At 42.0% G+C, this 12,831-nt stretch overlaps 1 protein-coding gene across 3 annotated transcripts in view; it reads left to right on the top strand.

Moving 5' to 3' along the window:
* Window positions 1–5,804, top strand: part of fars2 (phenylalanyl-tRNA synthetase 2, mitochondrial) — a 101,911-nt gene extending 96,107 nt beyond the window's left edge. For all 3 annotated transcript variants that reach the window (XM_067485432.1, XM_067485434.1, XM_067485433.1), the window contains one exon: window positions 4,803–5,804. In XM_067485432.1, the coding sequence (XP_067341533.1) occupies window positions 4,803–4,941 (139 nt within the window). In that variant the 3' untranslated portion in view covers window positions 4,942–5,804. The remainder of the gene's footprint in view (window positions 1–4,802) is intronic.
* Window positions 5,805–12,831: the final 7,027 nt, after the last annotated feature.

The raw sequence follows: 12,831 nt of genomic DNA, 5'->3' as shown, positions 1-12,831 counted from the left end.
ATGGTAAAATGCCTCAAATCTGCGATTAATTTTTCCTATTTTGTTCCGCTTGAGTTAATGAGTTGAACCCGGAACAATCATGTTAGTTTCTTGATTAACTTCCTGCTGTGTCTCTTACAGCAGCCGTTAGTAAAAAGCATGTGCACGTACCCACGTCAGACTCAGACGTGGGTACGTGCACATGCTTTTCTGCAGCTCATCAGATTGTTATTAAAGGATCCAGAACTGAGGCCAGAACAGTTTCACTTTGTCTTTCAAATGGACGAGCGTCTGTCTTCAGGTATTTTTAAAAGACAAAATAAAGGAAGGACATTGTCATATGTTTTAGAGATGGTGATTGTGTCTCCTCCCACTCCCCCTTCTTTCTCTCCTTGTTTCCTACTTTTGTCTCCTTCTTTCCTCCTCGGGTTTTATGGTATCAGATCTTTGGTTCTTCCCTCTTAAGGTAGCGCGATGCTTTCAGGGGCGTCGAGCTGCTAGAGTTTCCTGCATCCTCACCTCCCTATGTCTCTTTATCTCCTTCCTCCCTCTTTGTCCTCTCTCTCTCCATCCCAGACATTTTCTCTCCACCTGATTGAAACCCAACACTCCTCTTTCCAGCTTGTCCATCATCGTCCACTTATCTTCCTCCATTTCTCTTTTTTTCACTTTCACTGCCGCTCGTCTTCCTCCCTCTGAAACATTACACTCTCTTTGAAGCTCAGCTCCTCTCTATCTCTTTATCTCTGCATTTCTTCCTCCATCCCACCATCTGCTGAAGTCTGACATCAAATCGATCACGTTTTGTCTTTGTCTTTTTGCTGATGCTGTCTGCCATGTTTTCTGTCCTCCTCTGACCCTGGTGAAGCTTCCTGCCCTGTCTCTCTCCTTATTACTGATAATATGAAAGATACAAAACAAATGCTGCAGCAAATGACGTGTTTTGTACTGATGTAGGCGTTAAAAGTGTCTGCTGCAGCATATAATGCTGTATTTTTGAATGAACGAACAACATTTATTAACACTCTGGCAGCAGAACGATAAAGCACCGCTGCTTGCTACTCTATGTGCCTGATAACGTGTAACAGCCTGCAGCTCGGTCAGTGTCATGTTTCACTGGCTGTTTGTAGAAGCTACATTCGACCTTTGTCCAGTGTGAGACAGTGTGAGGAGATGTCCAGCTCTGCACACGCTACATTCCTGATGCAACACCATCGATGTGGCAGCGCTAACGCACTGCAGTGAAAAAGTCTGTTCTTCTTCTTCAAGAACTACGAACAAAAACAGTTCCCACGCTGATTTAGGGACGTTTGGGTGCATGTTGAATGATGAAACTGAGCCAACACAATGGTCATAGCAGAGAATTGGATCAAGGCTCGAAGCCGTTACAGCCTTTGTCTAAGGACTGTTGCTTTATTAAGGTTTGTTCATGTTGAGCAGGTCCCTACTTACAGATATCTGTTCTCTCAGGTCATTTCTAAAAAGCCTGGTTTGATCAAATCATGTGTTGGTTTTATGTTCACTGCATTTTAAGTGTTCAAGAAATTTGGGAAATAAAATCTGGAGTCAGAGTTGAAGAATGATGAAATATGACACATAAGTTTGCAGACTCAGCACCAATAAGTATAGGAATATGTTGGAGTGAGATTAAATGACAGCTCCTAACTTTAGTCCACGCTGCACGTTTGAGAGCAGCTTGATGTCGGATTTGTAAAACGGAGGCGTTTAGATTTCAAAAAGTGAGTGAGACTGAAGGAGCAACAGAAATCATAGCTTTATTCCAGACTGGAGCCTGCTGTAATACAATAACTGACAGTTGATGATGATGATGATGATGTTAAAAGTATGTTTATGATCAAACTCTACAGTATGTAGATCTATTTTTTGCCTGAGTTCTATTGATACAGATTTATTACATTGAATGCGTCTTGCAGGCAAATTTGAAAGAGAAACCATCAATTCAGATAAAGGAGAATGTTTCAATGCAGACATATGTTGCAGGGAATAGTGGACTCACACATAGATCGCAATCATATATGTCGTGCATTTGGTCGTGTCAGCTGAACCCTTTGGTTTTAATTTGTACAGATATTATGGTATCAGAGTCACCAGTCACCACTTAACCTAACATGCATGTTCCTGTGGGAGGAAACCGAGAACATGCAAAGTCCACACACAAAGACTGCAAGTGTTGGATTTGAGCTGTGATGCAGCAGTGCTAAACACTCCACCACCCTAAACACACAACACGTGTCTTTTGCTGTTGTTTACCTTCTTGGTTTGAGTTGGCATCATGGTGGAGACACCTGCATCACACCTGCATGACGCAAAACCAAAGGCAGCGAATCACAGACATGAATTTTTTACTCTAAATCAGCTTCATCTGTCTGCTGGTTGGTTTTCGTGCGATGACGTTTGCAGCCCGTTTAATATAGAGCCCAATACTTTCCTGTGCACACACTTCATCGCTTTGCTGTGTTCAACCAAATAAAGTGCGTGAATGTGAAATTGTGCTCGTTGTGAACTGGCTGAGAACCAGTCAAATGAGTAGATCTGTGATTAAAACCCAATTATCTCCCAGTTATAACAAAACTCCCTCTGAGGGCTTCTCCTCTACACACACACACACACACACACACACACAGTGTTGGTAAAGTTAGATTTGTGTTCGAACATAACAGAAAATAAGTTGTCAACCCCATCAGTGTCGGTTTGGTTTTAATTGCTGCAGCGAGTTATTCATAGAGCTTTAATTGCTTGAGATGAAAATCCCCTACTCTCTATTTTCATTGCTCTCAGACACACACACACACACACACACACACATTTCCATCGTCTTTCTGTTGTTTCCCTTTAGAAAAGCACAAATTAAAGTTGTTTAATTTAAAAAGCAGGAGAACTCCGTCCCTCTGTCGCTGTGTGCTGATGAGTTTGTTTCTAGTGTAAAATCCCAGAGTTATTCATCACAGAGTTAATTATATTACCTGATCACAGCACACAGCTGTCAATGAGCTCCGGGTCGAACTCTTTCCCAACTTTTAACACCGGATTAATTCAGCCTTTGCATTTTTTGGACTAAGAAAAACTGATGTGGTTGGCTCCTGAAAGCCACGGGTCTCTGAAACCAGGCTGCAAACACAGTCAGGTTTATGGGGAACAGCAGGTCGGGTGCACACGGCACAGGATCCTCACACGATAGACAAGACAAGAGCAGTTTGAATAAGGTTGGACAAAGATTGTGGTTTCGTTTCAGTTCCTTTAATTGTTCTTAGCTTTAGGTTTTTCACTACTAAGCCAAATGTCCGGTGGCCCTGAGAGCTCAGAACACAAGCTAATAAAAAAAACATCTTCATCAATTTGACGACACACACTGCAAAAAGCCAGAAATGTCTCTGGGAGCCACTGAAAAAACATTTACAAATCTACATGTCCGTCCGTTTTTAGTGGCCCCTGGAAACATTGCTGTGACATTGTCTTCAATGGTTCTGGGGGGACACTAAAAAGTGACACAAACAACTTGTCCAAACTTGTTGCCATAGTTTCTGACGCACACATTCACTGGAACTGAGTCTCCCTCAGTGAAGCTGGTGTTAGCGCTTTGCTACTTATTATCCTGGTAACGTATGGGACTAAATGTATATCCACACAGGTGACGGGTCGACAGGAGCTTTTTAGTTGCTCTTGGCGACGTCACTGTTGTCGTCTGTGCTCTTTGCACTATTTGGTTGTGTTGTGGCTTTTTGCTGTGCCTGTGTTGTCAGGGCCTTAACAAAGTGCTCTGACACTCGAAACAACCATTAACATCTTTACCTCACAGAAGAACATTGTCTGGGACCAATTTACTGAGATGTTTAATATATGTGTATTAGTGACTCGACATTTATGGAACTTACCATCTAATTCTGTTTGACCTAAAGAGTCGACTTCTGCAAAATGTCAGGTTCAACCCAGGACTGTTTTCCATGATTTACAATTCGAATTTTTGATTTACTGTAAAAATACAGATGAACCATCCTCCAGTCAGTCTTTGGTGTGTGTGTGTGTGTGTGTGTGACAGAGACACTTTACAGGTGTCACCCTCACCCCCCAGCTCTGTGGGCTGGATAATGGTGACATCAATTATTAAACAACAATGCAGTGTATCACATGGAATTTTCTGTGTGTGTGTGTGTGCACATAAATGTGCTGTGTAACTGTTGTGTCTTTTTCTCTCTAAGGTTTAAATTCTCTCGCTGACATTTCTACCAAATGTACTAATGTTTAATTATTAACAGGCTGCTGATAGAGAGGCAGAGTATTGTGTTGTGTTTAGTTACTGTAGCTCTGTGTTTTATGGTCCTGGACGTCTCTGTGAGGGACAGGCCGAGGACATTGGGTATTAAAAAGATGGGGAGCTGCCTTTTTTTTCACAAGCTAAAACTGAAGAGCTGCAGTGTTTGGTCACGTGACACACGCACTGACCCCAAAGTCTTTTCTCCCATAACCACTGTACCAGGAACAGATTCTGTATAAAATGGTAAAAATGTTTCACTGAGTGATGCACAACACACAAACGTTTGATGTTCATACTTTCGTGATGATTGGACGCCATGATCCACTGCTCAGAATGTCTCCTCGTAGCAGATAGGATCAGTTGTTCCTTGTTTTCAGCCTGTTTTCATCGCTACTGTCCAATGCAGCCAAAGTCTCAAAGGGTTTTTCTCAGTGGCTGACACCCACCGGGCAGAGAGACCAGCTGTGGCTCAGACCTGCATGTGTGCAGTACTGATGTTCAAAGTGTTTGAGTTCTCACTGCATTCTCTCTGTGTCTCTCTCTGTCTCAGGACCGGTAGACACAGTCAGTGTTACCGCCTCACCTACCGCCACATGGAGCGAACACTGACCCAGCAGGAGGTCCGACTCATGCATCAGCAAATCGAATGTGCCGCCGAGACCGAGCTGGGCGTGCAGGGCAGATTCTGAGCCGCACGCACACACACACACACACACACACACACACACACACAGTGATATATATGCACAGGATGTTAAGCAGCTTCGTCACGTCCTCGTAGCTGTGATCTTTCGCCGCAGGGGGAAACGTGTTAACTTTAATACAGATATTGGCTCTTTTGATGCCGCTGCCGGCAGCTCTCACACACATTTCCACCACGACGTCATCTTCTCTCCTCTCCAGACTGAAAAGTCCAAATTTGAAGCTTGTCATCTTTAATTTCCAGAAACATCCTGTGTGTGCTCAGTCTCTGGTCACGCTCTGTCGACGGCTGCTGACGTCTCAGGCCTCATCAACGCGTCGTCTCTGAGATGGATGTAGATTTTCTGACAGCAGCTCCTCTGGTGCTGATCATTGTTCTGGCAGATGAATAGTGTAAATACAGCGTTGAGTGGACAGACATCAGGTTTAGACAGCAGGTCCCATTAAAGTCCATGTGTTTCGTAGCGATTACTGTTGACACTTGTGATTGTAATTTGTAATTCACTAATTACTAACCCACTGACTGTCAGGGAGGCCTGAACCTGGACGTTTGCTAGTGAGACTGAAAACTGATGACTGAGCTAATCTGTAGATGTTACTCAGCCTGAAGAGGACAGACAGGAAACTCAGTCACTCAGCCATCAGCTATTAACTGAGCATGAAAAAAGACTGTTTGTCGTGCTCATAAAATCAGGACGCACATGTACAAACTGTCATAGAAACTAATGGGGGTGTGTGGGTTTTTTAAGAAACTTTGCTTCATTCATTTGAAAGGAAAATGTGTTGAACTGGAGCTTTATTTTGAAAGGTATCTGTCCTCAGCTAAAAACATTAAAACTGTTTGCTCACATTTTTCTCCCTGTGTTTTATTATCTACATCCACAACAGGATTTGACTGAAGTCCCTGGAAACAGAACTGACTCCGGTCACTGCTGTGACTTAAACCTAAACAGTTCTGAGTCCACTGAGGACTCCACAGTCCTCTAAAAGCATCCTCTGGTTACACGCACTGAGACGTCAGCGGCCGACACTTTGCATCCTGTCAGTTGTGAGGCGGTGGCTCCGCGGGTCCCGACTCTCAGCACATCAAACAGACCGAGGCAACACCTTGAAGTCTTTGCCGTGATGTCCAAACCCTGACTGATCAGTTTTACACTGTCCTCCATCGGGGAATGCTGCTGGACTGAAGGGGGGACATTTACCAGAGCTGCGTGAGATATAAGTATTAATTTGTGGTTCTTCTAAAGTTGCGGCTGAGCAAACGGAAGATGATGAGGGACGTTCCCCTGCTCCCCTTCCTTCCCTGCTCGTACGACTGGTGGCTCGGCTGCTTGCTTCGCCTCCTAATTACAGGACGGTTGGATGCTCATTAATACCACTTGTTGTCTTTTGCTGTGTGAAACAGTGATTTACACTGCAGGACTTGATTTTGTTTGTTTTGGATTGTCGCCTTTTCTCCCACACACCTGTCGCTTCACACGACTCGTCCTTTAGTGTTCTTCTGAATATTTGATTCATTTTCTTTGGTAATGCAGTGTTTTTATTTATTGAAACCTGATCAATGGAAATATTTTCATAAATAAAAATCCGAATGAGGCCTCGTCTCCCTCCTCACATCCCACACACTCCTGCACACAAACACACACACACACACACAGAGGCATCCAAATGCCACTCTGTCAGTGATTCTCTGCCAGTGTTGAGGCATTAAATGGCTTTGCCTGTCACTCCACTCAGCCATGCAATGAATTCTGGGAGCTTTGGTGCAGTGTGTTTTTACACAAACGCACCCACACATGCACTCATTTAAATGCAGCTCATTAGAAAATACACTCCTACACACACCCAGCATAATAACCACACAATGCTTTGTGGCTGTGCTGAAACGATATGCTGGCTTAGGCTGCTACGATCATAGACTGGCGTGGTGGAACTTCACACACACACACACACACACACACACAGAAATGCCACTCTGCCAATCATGCAGAGAGAGGCTGTCTGCCTTCCATGTCTCTGCTCGTCACTCTGGTCGAGTTAAAGCCGAGCTCTGACAGTTTCAGGCCACGCTTAAAGTTTGGACACAGCAAATACACATATGAATATTTAATCAGCTCGTCCCTGCAGGATCTTGTGGACGTTTTTCCGATTGATTTCGCAACAGCTGTGATGAAAAACTGTGATGCACGTTGCAACGTTTTTTACGATGCTTAAAATCACAAGGACACAATGAAAAACACTCAAAAAACTACCTGAAACCTTCATAAATATCTCAAATATCTTTAAACCTCCTTGAAACGTTCTTGAACTGATCGGCACCATCTTCAAACCTCCCTTAAAAAAACCTTAAGTGCACTTTAACAGCTCGACACGTGTTCCTGAATCTTCCTGCTATAAGCTTTGATTTTGCTTAAACCTGCCTGAATCTCTCTAACACACTTGTGCTCAAGCATCAGAAAACCTATATCTTCAACTTGAAACTTGAAACCTGCTTTAAATGCCCTTGAGTTTGCCCTAAACAACCATGAACCTCTTCATAATACATACAAATCTAATAAAACACATGTCCTTGGATCTACCACAACAAAACATTGAACCTTCCTTGAACTGCCTTGATTTTTGGCATCTTTGAATCTGTCAGATGTCCATGAATCTGACCTACAGAAGTTGTGTTTTATTTGTCTCTTAAATCAGTAAATTTGCTTTACACATCCTTAAATCTGCCTTGAACAGCCATGAATCAACTTTAAACGGCCTTTAAACTGCTTAAAATGAAGTTTCTTTAAATCTCTATAAATCGACTTCATACACCTTTGAATCTGTCTTTAACATCTTGGGACCTCCCCCCCTGCACCTATGAACCTTCCTAATGGCCTTGAAGAAGTCCCAGATGTCTTTGAATGTACTTGGAACATTTGCTTTAACCATCCTTTAATCTTCCACAGACATGTTTAAGTCTCCTTCAAGCTACTTTGAATGTGTCCCAAACACCCTTGAATCTACTTAAAAGGTCATAAAACAACCTCAAAAGTTAAGAAATGTTTGTCAAACGTCCTGTTGAATTGTCCTTAAACATCTTTGAATCTACCTCAAACACACAAATGAATCCTCAAATGTCCTTGAACCCATGTCAGACATCTTTGAATTCTCATTAGACTCTCTGGACTCTGAACACTACAGACATGAGAAACATTGTAAACGATGTGACGTGGGTTTAAAAATCATCTACAACTTCATACAGTTTACTGTAAATGTTCCTAAAATGTTGAGTTGCTGATGATCTTTTGAGAAGAACGAGCTCTCTGCCTTGTTTTTATGAAGGAAATTTGTCAAAACAATCAAAGATGCCATTTCATTGGCATCTGACCCTCGACCTTTAAGAATGTCTTGGTTTAGTGTGTGAGTGTCTACTGTCCTACTTAAACAGGGTTTGCAGTAACTCTGGTAAAAAATACTTATAGTATTCTAGTACAACTTTCACAAAAGTTGATTAAGTGTCATATGTTAATATGAAGCTTTTTAAATGTTTTTATTTGGAGCAGACTGACTTTTCTGTCCTTCAGACATCACACTGAGACAAAGCTGTAGATTACTTTAAAAACACCTTCACACTGACACACACACACACACACACACTCTGTTTCATCTGTCACACACATTTCCTGCGTCTCTCAGGTGGAGGTCCGGTGAGGTTTACCCTCCAGAGTGTCTGCTCAGAATTGATTGGATCTCACACAATGTGACCTCTGCTAGAAACAGACGTTATTCACTGAGTGACTGACACCGTGTCCACATTCATCCTCTGTTTACTGAGAGATGGGCCCAAGACCATGATGGAAATCACTCAGTCATTTCAGGGAGTCTGACGCTTCAAGGAGATTCAGGGTTGTTTCTCAAAGATTTAGAAATGTGTAAGAAAGATTTGAGAACTTTCTAAGGAGATTTAAGTATGTTAAGAGGGATTTGAGGCTGTTGCAAAAGCTGTTGGGAGGTTTGGGAACAGGCAGATCGGAGGCATAAGGACGTTTCAGGTTAGAATTGTCCGGATGACGATGCCAGTTTTGTAAAACTCGACCACTGCACCGATACCACGTTGGCCTCTGCAGGTAGGCGGACCTGGACTAATGTCTGTGGTTTACAGCTGTTTTAAGGTCATGATGTGGACAAAAGTGAATCCAAGCTTAAAATCTGTTCCTCCAAAATGTTTTCAAAAGGTTTAATATTTGGAACTGACATCGCCACCAACAGCGCTTATATTTGCAACTGCTAATGTTGCCTGAAGTTATTCATCTTCCTGTGCAGACTCTACAGTCCATGTTGTCCACACTTCTCCATCCAGCATCTCGCACTACATCTGTGCTTGTCCTTCTTCTTTTTCTGTTGTTCTTGCTCAAACGCAATATATTGATGAGGATTTGATGTCCAGCAACTCAGTTTAGAAGCAAAACACCTTAGTACTTGTATCCGTACTCTGTATCGGCGAGTAGTCAAATGTAAGTACTGGTGCTTGTGCTCACTTTGAGGAGAAGCTGTATTTGTCCCATTTTAAGCAGACTCAGCAGTTTTCTTTCAAACCTTATAGGAATCTTATAATAACTTTAAACTAATTTAATTTTAAGTGTTTCTGACAATTCAGTGAGAACCAATGTTATTTTATAAGTAGTTTACTGAGATTCAAAGATTGTTTCTGCTGTGATAATGTTTATTATTTGTGTAGATTAAAAGGAGATTTGGGCGTTTTAAGGATAGTTGGGGATTTTTTGAGCAAATTAGATGTTTTTTTATGGATCAAGTAGTTTCAATAAACTACTTAAGGGTATTTCAAAGAGAAATTAAGTGAGATTTATGTTTAGTTTTTACGGACATCAGGGAGATTAATACATGATTCTAAGAAGTAGATTATGTTTCCCATAATCGAGGGAGAAATGAGGATCTTTTTAGACGGCAGTTTTACTTTAATGCTTCTGGCCGTACAAAGAGGTTTCAGACGAATCACTGAGATTCTTTGTTTTGATTAATGAGATGAAATGATTTTTGCTGATGGTTTAGTTAGATTTAGAGATTCACTGATATCTGTAATCATCCTCTTACCTCTAATTAATCCCTCACACATTGTTCAGTGCTTTTCATCTTTAGGTCCTAATCATTTCAGAATAAACATTTTCCCAAACATACTGAATATTGACAACACGTAGCTGATAGAGTCTGGGCTTCGATAAGCTGCAGGACAGAAGCAGCTTGTTTGATTTGCTGGATGAATTCAGGTCTCAGCCATGGCCCCTGCAAACAGATTCTTCATCTTCATGCCCTCGTGTTTCTAGTCCGCTGACTTCCCCCTGTGCATGTTTGGATTTGTTCTTTGTGCCTTGATTCATGGAGGAATTTCAGACTGTTTGGTCGAGCAGTTCTCTGAATACGGTTACATAAGTCAAACACGTCGGCAGGAAGAAGGAAGTGAGTCTGCATGTGTATGAGTCCTTTAAGCCGCTGCATGCCACACGCTCCTTCATTGCTGATACACTTGGCCTCCATATTTACATGCTAATGACGGGACCACACATGCACATACATACAGTATGTGAGGAGCACAATCAAACCTTCAAACAATATTCAGAGCTGCACAGCGTAGCAGCTGCACTCGCTCCGTAATAAAACAAAACCACATATCTCCTGCTGGGCCACAGCTGCAGACTTTCAGCTCGTCCTCACAGGGAGCAAAACTCCTGAATCTAGATCATCCACATCCAAACTGAAAGTTTATTTTACAAAGATCTAACTTGTGCACACAAATGATCATATGTTTGAAATATCAGAGAAACACAGTGTGGTTAAACTCTGTCTCTGCATTGAGACCCCACTGATTTACATTAAACTGTCCATAACTTGACCTGTGTCTTCGTTAGAACTGGAGTTTCTGAAGGAACTCTTCTTCACCTTCTTCTTGTTAATGTGCAGAGTTGTTGTCTCGTTTTGTGATGAAGACGTCCATGTACGCGTCTTCACACTTCCAGCCCATCAGGAGCAGACAGCTTCAAATAGCCAGATGAGCAGAGCTGCCCAAGGAAAGAAAGGAAGAGGTCATCAATCCAACTTCCTGTTGCTGTGCTGGAAGGCCAAACATCAACACACACACACTCACACACACACACACACACACTCACACTCACACACACACACACACACACACACACACACACTCGGCTGCTTTATCTTTATGTCTCTCTCACGCAGAAATCTTTCGTGATTTGTCTTTCTGATTTTAAGCCTAAACCTTCCTGACACATTTGTTTCCTTCTGCAGATGCAGCTGTGAAGTGTCATTTGTAAATGATTCAACTGTTTACTGCTGCAGCATCATCTGCAAACACGCTGCACATGAGGCAGTGGTTCGCATCAGTGTCACATCTTTTTCGCCCAGGTTTGAAGCTCTGAAGTCCAGGTTTCTTCACCCAAAAGCTGCAGATCGTGATCTTTCAGCACAGGACGTGTTGAACCTTTGATGAATCCCCTTCATTCGTGGTGCAGCAGTTACAGAAGCACCAAAGTTTGTGAGAGATGACAGAAACAATCTGCTTTAAGTGAAATCTCCATATGTGGATCTTAGCCTGGAACATATGCTACTCTCCAAATTTTAATCAGCCTCGTATATTTTTTAGTAAACCGTCAGTTTAGGGAGGTTTCAACAACAGCATTGAGCTTTATTTTCATTTGCGCAAACAAATTCTATTGCAGTGAAAAGACAAGGGAATAAAAATAAATCCAGTCAGGGATTCAAAATAAAGCCAATAACTGACCCTGAAATTGAAACAAGGATGAAAAGTAGCTTCATATTCTGACAGAAACTGTGTCTTCACTCATTTTTTCTTACTTTTATGTTTGTCTTTTATCATCGTATATTTTCTATTTTTCATTCAGACCAATTTTTGCATCTTATCTCTCGTCTCCCTCTCATGTTGTTTGCAGTGGAATGAATTGTCGACAGTTTCAGTCACGATGAATATGAAGCAAACTCAATGCCCCCACTGTGTGTGTGTGTGTGTGTGAGTGTGTGTGTGTGTTGTAAGGTTTTCACTTGATCTTTGCAAATCCACTAAATGCATGCATCCACACACTCACACCATGTCTCCAGCGTCTGCTTTGTGTGTGTGTGTGTGTGTGTGTGTGTGAGAGTTGGAGGGCGAGCGACTACACCCATCTGTCACCCTAACACCCCCTCTCCCTTGTCGCCTCTATAGAAGACAATAAGATCACCAGCTCAGTGTGTCTGAAATGAAGAATTAGAAGCAAATGGACTCTGAGGTTTTTTCTTTCAGCATAAGATGTTGTATTAAATACTAATGAATAAGACAAAATTCCACATGATTTCAACAGAATTGAGTTTAAACTGATTTTTTTTCCTCCACTTTAGCCTGATCACCGTGTGTGTTTAAGTCCAGTGTTCTCTCTTGTTTCCACGTCCTCCTGAAGGTAACATCTCCCTCTTTAGCTGCTAACTGCTCCTCTGTGTTCAACAGCTCTTTGTTACCTGGGTTTTCTCCAGAAACAGCTGCTCCCAGCTGCAGCCAGAATTTAAGGGCTTATACCAAATCTGGTTCTGGGCCAGGGCCTAATTCTGGAACAGGTCTTTGCATTTAGTTGTTTTTTTTTTTTTCATCTATAACCTAAAAGTGCTTATGTCAGATATTTGGATTAATGTGACCAACTTTGGTGTAAAGATTAAAATCAGTGCATCATTGATTAGGTTTGTTTGACTGTAATGTGATGGATGTAGCATGTGTGATGCTCAGTAGCTCAATGAAAGCTAAGAATAACAAAGGCTAACATTAACATTTTGCATTCAGTGTTAATAAGAGTCAACATGTGTTTGGTGATGATTTT

This window comes from Channa argus, chromosome 19 (assembly GCF_033026475.1).
Source record: "Channa argus isolate prfri chromosome 19, Channa argus male v1.0, whole genome shotgun sequence".
Taxonomy (NCBI): domain Eukaryota; kingdom Metazoa; phylum Chordata; class Actinopteri; order Anabantiformes; family Channidae; genus Channa; species Channa argus.
The sequence above is the reverse complement of the archived record's forward strand: the minus strand, read 5'-3'. Positions and strand labels throughout refer to the sequence as shown.